We start from the raw sequence: 9,098 nt of genomic DNA, 5'->3' as shown, positions 1-9,098 counted from the left end.
CCACAATGAGAAGGCCATGCACCTCAATGAAGAGTAGACCCCACTTGCCACAACTAGAGAAAGCCCATGCACAGCAGTAAAGATCCAAGGCAGCCAATAAATAGATAAATTTATTTTTAAAAAACATTATGCTAAGTGAAAGAAGCCAAAAACAAAAGATACATATTGTATGATTTCATTTATGTGAAATGTCCAGAACAGGGAAATTTATAGAGACAAAAAGTAGAGAAATGGTTTCCTAGGGCTGGAATGTAGGAGGCTGGGGGAGAGGGGGATTCAGAGCAATAACTAAAGGGCAGAAGGTTTCTCTTCGAGGTGATGAAAATGTCCTAACACTTACTGTGGTGATGGTTGCACAACTCTGTGACTATAGTACAAACCATCGAATTGTACACTTTAAATGAGTGAATTGCATGGTATGTGTATTACATGTCATTAAAGCTGTTAACATAAAGGCCTTATGCTGTGTGAAATAAGTCAGAGAAAGACAAATACTGTATATCACTTACATGTAGAATCTAAAAAATACCATACCACAAACAAAAAAGAGGCAGACTCACAGATATAGAGAACAAACTAGTGGTTACCAGTGGGGTGGGGGCTGGGCAACATAGGGACGAGGGAAGGGAGGTACAAACTATTGGGTGTAAGACAGGCGACAAGAATGCGTTGTACAACATGGGGAATACAGCCAATATTTTGTAATAACTCCAAATGGAATGTAGCCCTTAAAATCGTATAAAAATTTAAATTTTTTTAAATCAAATAAAAGTAAATTGAAACTAAAAGTAAAGTAAAATTAAAGTTGAAAAAGAATAGAGGAGGAAGGTCATGAGGAAGAGAAGAGGGAGACTGAATCATCAGCGAAGCATCAGTTGAGGCAGCTGGAGCAAACCCTCCTGGGTTCGAAAACCACCTGCGCCAATTAGTGGCTGGGCGGTCATATCACCTCTGAGTCTCAGTTGCTTCATGGGAGACACAATGCCGATCTCTTAGGGCTGTTGAGGGCTCAAGGAGATAATAAACAAGCAAAGTTGGCATTATCTGCACAAACATGGAAGGGATGGAAGTAGGTGTCATGATGGGAATGATGGATCAATGAATAGCTGGATGAGCTGGACCTAGGGTGTACTTTGTGGCTGGGATGGCATAAAAGCCCTGGCTGATTTGGATGTTCTGCCTCAGCCTCCTTAGTCAGGGGGTGTCGGCTAAGCTTTGCCATCACTCATTCCATGGGCGTTTGGCTCTATTTCCTCACCAAGGCTGTGTCAAGGGTGCGTCTCTCTTGTCATAAGGTTTCTTGAGCAACAGAAATCGTGCTGGCAATAAAGGCCCAGACAACTGTGCTTCCCAACTCATGCACAGGCCTCTCAGGAGAAACCTGGGAAGATCCTGGGCTGGCAGCCCCTTCTCCAAGGTCAGCACGTGGGGCCTGACTCCTCCTCGGTGCCCAGCCTTGCTGGCAGCTAGGAGAGTGGTGAGACAGCTTGGCTTCAAGCAGAAGCTACTTCTGTAATCAGTAAGTGATTTGGCAAATATTAGTGAGCGTGCTCTGTATGTGTGTGTGTGTCTGTCTGTCTGTCTGTCTCTATCTCTCTGTCTCTCTCTCCCCTAGCCCCCCATTCCCCTCTCTCTCTTTCCCCTTTCCTGCATGAATGGATGCTCTGGCCAGTTTGGGAAGAACTGAAGAAATATTCATCCATTTATACATCCATCATCCTTTCTTTTATTTGTTCATTTGTTTACTCAACAAATTGTCCCTGGTGTCAGCTCTGTGCCTATTCCCCCACTGGTGACCCTGATGGAGAGAGACATAAAGAAGTCAAGCTTTCAGTTCTAAAAATGGAGCTGCCTGTTCTGTCTCTAGAATAAGAATCAAAAGCTGTAAAACAAGTATAAACTGGCAGAGCTATGGGAGTTCAGAGAAGGGAGAGGCAATTTCCATTGGGTTATCAGGGGCCATAAGACCCACCTTGCAGTGCTATTGCTATAAAGCACCTCACATCCTTTCTAGGTCCTTTTCAGACAGGAAAACTGTCTCAGAGAAGACAGCGAGATGCTCAAGATCACACAGCTGGGAAGGGGCCAAAGCAGGACTTAGTTTTGGGTTGGCTCCAGAGTCCATTCCCCTTCCACTCTCTCTCAAAGTGTTTGATTCCTCTTTCCTCATAGCACTGGCTCCATTTGTGTGTGTGTGTGTGTGTGTGTGTGTAACAGTGGAGGAGAGAGAGATTTAATACTCATTTCTGTCATACACTAGAGCTACATGAGGACAGGGATCATGTCTGTCTTACACAGTGTATCCCCAGTGCCTAGCACATAATAGACACCCAGAAAATATTTGCTGACTAGATAAGTATATGGGTGGTTGGATGTATAAGCAGATAGAAGGATGGATGGATGGATGGATGGATGGATGGATGGATGGATGGATGGATGGATGGATGGGTTTTGGGTGGATAGATGGATGAATGAATAGATGGATGAGTGGATGGATGGTTGGATGAGATGGATAGATGAGTGGACAAATGGATGGATGGTGAGGGGGGAAGGCATAGAAGACCTGATGCCCCCCAAATTGGCAGAGAAGGTCTTGACTAGTAAGCACTCCAGGCTGAGGACAAAATGTAACAAAGGTAAAGAAATGGGAAAATGCCAAAAATATGGCAAAAGTCATTCTGTCCAGCCAGAGAGTAGAACAGGACTCAGAGATGAGAATGAAGAACTTGGACAGATGTCCAGGATCAAGGCAGAGGGAGGGAGGTGAATTGATCTCTTCAGATTTGAGACCTACTGGGACAGTTTCAAAGTAACATTCTCCTCTTTGATGACATTCTCTTTTCATTTGTTTTCTTTCAGGTTTTTTTTTTTTTTTGAGACATAAATGATATACAACACTGAATAAGTTTAGGGTGTACAGCATAATGATTTAATCTACATACACCATGAAGTAGTTATCACAATAAGTTTAGTGAACATTCATCATCTCATATAGACACAAACTTGAAGAAATACAGAAGTTTTTTCTTGTGTTGATAACTCAGTATTTACTGTCTTAACAGACTTTCATATATACCATACAGCAGTGTTGATTATATATATCGTGTTGTACATCACATCCCTACTGCTTATTTATCTTATAACTGGAAATTGTAGTTTTTGACTGTCTTCATCCAACTCCCCTCCCCTCACCCACCTCTGATAACCGCAAATCTAATTTCTTTTTCTATACGTTTGTGACATATAAGTGACCTAAAGCGCTGTTAGTTCCTGTTACACAACATAGTGACTTGATATTTCTATACATTTCAAACTGATCACTACAATAAGTTTAGTTATGTCACCATACAAAGATATGAGTAGTTTTTGACTATATTCCCCACGTTGTGCATAACCATGACTTTTTATTTTGCAACTGGAAGTTCACACCTCACCTATTTCTCTACCTCTTAATCTCCCTCACCTCTTTCTCTCATCACCCCCATCCTCCTCCCCTCTGGCAACCCACCTGTTTGTTCTCTGTATCTATAACTCTGTTTCTGTTTTGTTGTGTTTATTCATTTGTCTGGGGTTGTTTTTTTTTTTAGATCCCACATATAAGTGAAATCATAAAGTATTTGTCTTTCTCTGTCCGACTTTATTCACTTAGCATGATGCCCTGTAGGTCCATCCACGTTGTCACAAATGACAATATTTCATTCTTTTCATGGCTGAGTAATATTCCATTGTATATACAAGTATCTTCTTTATTGATTCATCTATCATGAGCACTTGGGTTGATTCCACATCTTGGCATTTGTAAATAATGCCACAATGAACATAGGGGTGCACATATCACCAGAGTATCACACTAGAGAGGACACGCTTCATGGACTGTCATCTCTTGCCCAGGTCTAAACATGAACCAAGTCCCTACCACTGGGGTCCTTTTCAGTTTCAAAAGTCCAAAGAGGCAACCTGGTCTGTCTCCTGGGCCCCTCTATCTTCCTTTGGAGACCTTTAACCTATCTTCTCTTGACCCTTCCCTTTTAGGACCAGCCAAGGGTGGTGAGACCTGAACTCAGAATCAGAAGACATGAGCAATCCTCAGACTTTGGAGGAGGTGGGCTGCGTGCAGACTCGGGGAGAGGGGTGGAAGCATCTGGAGAGGGGTGGAAGCATCTGGAGAGGAGGCAGGGGAGGAACTTAATGTTTCAGAGACAGTGAAGGGGGTGAAAAATCATGACCTGGATTCAGAGCTGTAAGGTGCTTTGTGATCATTCAGCTGGAGAAAAAGACTCCGAGATGGAACCCAAGTTGTGGCAACCAAGGGAAGAAGGCGGTACCCCTGCTACTTTTATCTCCATGATAAAATTCTTATCCTTATGGTACTCAGTATCCTGCTTCTCTTCTAAAAAGAAATTTGGTCCCCAGTATTCTTCTTCCTCTGACGGGACAAGATAAAATCTCAGAATTAGCCTCAGAAAGTCTGAGATCTCTGCAAGTGAGAAAATAATGCTCACAACGCTCTTGGGAATGATGGAGAGAGAGACAAAGCTATCAAATGTGACAACCGGAAGGGACCTTCAAAATCCCACACATAGGGACTTCCCTGGCAGTCCAGTGGTTAAGACTCTATGCTTCCAATGCAAGGGGTGTGGGTTTGATCCCTGATTGGGGAGCTAAGATCCCACATGCTGCATGATGTGGGCAAGAAGATATTTTTTTTAAACCCCAAATATATTCATTGTCTATATTTGGAAACTGAGGTTCAAAGAGGAGCAGTGACTTATCCAAGTTCACACAGGGCTAAAACAGAGCTGGACTCCAGGTTGAGTTGCCAGATTTGGCAACTAAAAGTAAGGGGTGCCCAGTCAAATTTGAATTTCAAATCAACAACAAATAATCTTTTAGTGTAAGTATATTCCATGCAGTAATGGGGACATACTTATCTTTTAAAACTTGGGGTTTTTTCATCTGAAACTTGAGTGTACCTGGGCATCCTGTATTTTACTCAGCAACCCTCATCCCAGGCCTCTTTGGACCACATCTCCTGCTTCTTCTTGACCTCCATACCCCTTTGATGATTTTTGTTGTCTCTGGTCCAGGAGGTATATGACATGTCAGGTGCCCGCCTAGCCCTGACACTGTGTGTCACCAAAGCCCGGGAAGGTTCAGAGGCAGACCTGGATGCCCTGGAAAGCATGTTCCAGCAACTGGGATTTGAGAGCACCGTGAAGAGAGACCCTACCGCCCAGGTACTGTGCTGCCAACTCCAGGCCAGCAAGAGAGGGGGCTGGACCAGAAGGTGGATTCTGGGGCCACACCTGAGTCTGGCCATTCCTCTCTCTCCAGCAATTCCTGGAAGAGTTGGAAAAATTCCAACAAGCCATTGATGCCCGAGAAGACTTTGTCAGCTGTGCTTTTGTGGTGCTCATGGGTCATGGGTTAGAAGGTCGCCTCAAAGGGGAGGACGAGAAGATGGTCAAGCTGGAGGACCTCTTCCAGGTTCTGAACAACAAGAATTGCTGGGCCCTGAGAGCCAAGCCTAAGGTCTACATCGTACAGGCTTGTCGAGGAGGTGAGGACAGAGCCAACAACACAGAACCCCATCTCAGATCCAAAGCTCAAGCTAAGCCTTGGGTTGCCCATCTGTCTTAAAACTTTCTTTTTTCTCCATCTTTCTCTCTGATTTTGCCTTTTCCTTCTTGATATTTTAGAACAAAGGGACCCTGGTGAACCAGTTGGTGGAGATAATCTTGTGATGATCTCAAAAATCACTACTGAAACCATCCCAACGTACACAGACACCCTCCATGTCTACTCCACTGTGGAGGGTATGAGCTTCCAGCTGACCCAGGGTGGACTACTATTCTGTCTTGCCCACCACTCCTGACCCCTGAGACACTCCTCCAGGACCCATCTTTGTCCAAGGCCTCTTGTAACACATGCACACACACACACACCCTCCCACCCCCATTGAGCTACTCTGAGCCCACTTCTCTGGAATTTCCAGGGCACATTGCCTATAGACACAAGGAAGAGGGCTCCTACTTCATCCAGACCCTGGTTGATGTGTTCATGAATAGGAGAGAATCCATCCTGGAGCTTCTGACAGAGGTGAGCTGGGACAAGGTACCTGGAACCCCCACCCAAGCCTGAGCAGGGAGCAAGCAGAATGGCCTGAGCCTCTTCCAAACTTCTCTATATTTTCCCCCTCCCCTGCCTCCAGCTCCAAAGCCATCCTGGGTCCCAACACAGAAAGTAGGCTGCCCATCTCCCAGCAAGGACTTTCCATAACGCAGGGAATTCCAAAGCTCACAATATGTGAGATAATTTAGATGAAATAAGGATAAATTTCTATAAACCAACGTCTCAGGTTTAACCAATGTTTGGGCAATCTAATGGTTATGTGTTATTATGGCAGCTTAGGGGAAAAAAAAACATATAACGAGAATGTCCAACCAATGATTCCATATAGATTATAGGGTAGGATGAGACAACCCATTTTAGGAGATGGAGACCCACCTGCCCTATTCTCTAACCTTCTCCCAGTTAAGTCCATTACACAACTCCCTCAAAGGCCCAGTCCCAAGCGGACCACACCTTTGCTGCAGGTGACCCGACGGATGGCAGAAGCGGAGCTGGTTCAAGAAGGGAAACCGAGGAAAGTGAACCCTGAAATCCAAAGCACTCTTCGGAAACGGCTCTATCTGCAACAGAACTAGAAAGGGCAGGGAGATTCTCTCTTTCAGGTGCTCTCTCTGCCTCACAGATATTTAGAGGCAGCTCTCACCACTTCTCCAAAATCTTGTCTTCCCAAAGCTAAATGGCATGCAGCTCTTCTTTCATCACACTCTTCATGAAGGTCCTCCTTCAATCTATTCCTGTCCTTCTTAGGCCAAGCCAGCTAAAACTGAGCACAAGCCATGGGGATAACATTAACATCACCTCCCTCAGGCTGGATTCACTACCTCTGTTAATGCAACCCAAGAGGGCATTCGCTTATCCCACTCTCTGCTCCTATGCTCAGCTGAAACCCTCTTCCTTCTGCCATGAATCATACCCATACAAATGTAGCTGGATAAAGCTCAATATTTTCCACTGATAAATCAATGCCCACTCAACACCTCCCACCCTAATCAAAACTTCACTGGCTTTGGGATTTCACCTGGGGTTATAACCTCCTCCTCCTCCTGAGAACCACATCCATTCTCATCTCCCAGAGATTCCTTCCCAACCTCCAGAAATTCAGTAAGGCAAGAATTGTTCTGTCTCCAAGACCCCTCTTCCTTGGCTAGCAAGCTGGTGCCTTGACATCATCTTCCTCATGGGCTCTCTCTGGCTAATGGAGCTGCTTCTTCCTTTTCTGGGTCTCTCCCTCCTAACTAATTCCACCCCCATCCTTTCAAGGCCCTGGACTCTGTCATCTATTCAAGACAATCCATCCACTCACCCATTCTTACAATTTCAACTTTCAACCACGCTGAATCAGAATATGTTAGAGCTATGGCAAATCCCCTAGTGTTACCCTGTTTTTTTTTTTTTTTTCAGACAATATAATAGAGGTCTAGAGAGATTAAGTAGCTTTTCAAATACCACACAATAAGTCAGTGGCAGGGTCAAGGTCTGGCTTCCATCCCAGTCCCATTTCCACTGCCTGCTTAGTCTTAATCCATCAGAAAACTTTTCTGATTAGAGGAGCTGCCTAATAAAAGTTCTTGGAAGTAAGAACTTCTAAAAATTCTCAATAACCAGCAGTCAAAGCAAGTTTACCTCCATGGAATTCTGGCTCTGGGCTGGAAGCTGGATCAGAGGCTTCCACATCTATAACACCTGTCTACCTATCTCCACTCCTGACCTTTCTCACCAAAATAACCTGTGGTCATATCAGCCATCATTAAAAACTCATGGCTATAGATGAGCAATTTTTTCTTAGTCCATCCTCCAAGTGTTCCCTGGAACCCTCAGCCTCAAACCTCTGCAGTTATCTATAACACCCCTCTTCCTGCATTCTTCATATGTCACCAGGCACCATGCCCATCCCAGCCTGACTTTCAAACAGTTTTCTTCCCTTGCATGTCACTCTCTAGTTCCATCCTCTTACGTCTGCATCTTTGCACCAGTTTCCTTCCTTGCCTCTGTGGCTGCCCATCTTACCCCTCCACTGCCCTCCATGCCGCCTATAATTCTTGATCTCCCCAGAACACTCAAGAAGACACAATGGTGCCCCATTATTATACAGGTCAAGGCCAAAATCCACATCCCGATTTCTCACACCCTTACAATCCCACTCCCTACCAGCAATCAGCTAAACTCATCTCCCACCTCCCCAACCATGAATTCACTCTTCCAACAAGATTAATGTTGCCTTACTCATCCCTGCCTCTACACTTTTGCTATCAATATTTCTCAAACTTGGGTGCCCTCTCTCTCTTGTTCACCCCCTTTCCACTATCTCCCACCCCCACCTATTCCAGAAAGCCATTCCTAATATTCTTTCTAGTTGATTCTGCTCTCTCGTCCAGGGTGAGACACTGAAATTACAATTTCTCCAAAGCAGGGAACAAGTCTTTGATCAACATAGTGGATGTTCAATAAACAGATGTCAAATTCTAAAAGAATGTCTTAGAATCATTGCTCTACTTAAACAGTGAGGCTGATGTGAAAGGCATTATGGATTTGGTTTCTTTCTTGTGATGGCCAGCTCCCTCTGGTATGTCTATCATGAACAGAGATTCAGGAGCCTCATCCTTTTCATAAAAGCAGACGTGTTGGGAATTTGTAAAGTTAGAGGCCGCACTTCCATGCCAAGTGGCTATATTTTACACTACTGTTCCATCTCTAGAATGTTCCCAAGGAGGTATCCAGGTAGAAAACTGTAGCTTTGCTGCACCCTAAGGAACCTTGGAAATCAACTAGTTAAGGGATTGCAAATATTTAGCAATTGTGCCACCTCTATCTGGGTGCCCAAGGCAGACGTGACTAATCAATCACACCTTCTTTCCTAACAAGCTCAAGTATAGCCTCAATCTTTCTCCTAAGTGAGAGAGTAGCATAGACATATTTACACTACCGACTGTAAAATAGATAGCTAGTGGGACGTTGCTGTATAACAA

The 9,098-nt window shown here is 44.4% G+C and overlaps 1 protein-coding gene across 3 annotated transcripts; it reads left to right on the top strand.

Moving 5' to 3' along the window:
- Positions 1-1,309: 1,309 nt before the first annotated feature.
- Positions 1,310-8,680, top strand: CASP14 (caspase 14). Of its 3 annotated transcripts, none has more exons than XM_057708064.1 (7): positions 1,310-1,519; positions 4,033-4,102; positions 5,088-5,237; positions 5,335-5,560; positions 5,700-5,816; positions 5,996-6,099; positions 6,597-8,680. In XM_057708064.1, the coding sequence occupies exons 2-7, from the start codon at positions 4,076-4,078 to the stop codon at positions 6,705-6,707; spliced, it is 735 nt and encodes a 244-aa protein (XP_057564047.1). In that variant the 5' UTR covers positions 1,310-1,519; positions 4,033-4,075; the 3' UTR covers positions 6,708-8,680. The 3 variants fall into 3 exon arrangements, with proteins under 3 accessions (XP_057564047.1, XP_057564049.1, XP_057564048.1); XM_057708066.1 differs by having other exon boundaries at positions 6,535-8,680; XM_057708065.1 differs by lacking the exon at positions 4,033-4,102.
- The last annotated feature ends 418 nt before the right edge of the window (positions 8,681-9,098 follow it).

Source organism: Hippopotamus amphibius, chromosome 15 (genome assembly GCF_030028045.1).
Source record: "Hippopotamus amphibius kiboko isolate mHipAmp2 chromosome 15, mHipAmp2.hap2, whole genome shotgun sequence".
Taxonomy (NCBI): Eukaryota; Metazoa; Chordata; class Mammalia; order Artiodactyla; family Hippopotamidae; genus Hippopotamus; species Hippopotamus amphibius.
This window is presented reverse-complemented; position numbering and strand designations above follow the sequence as displayed.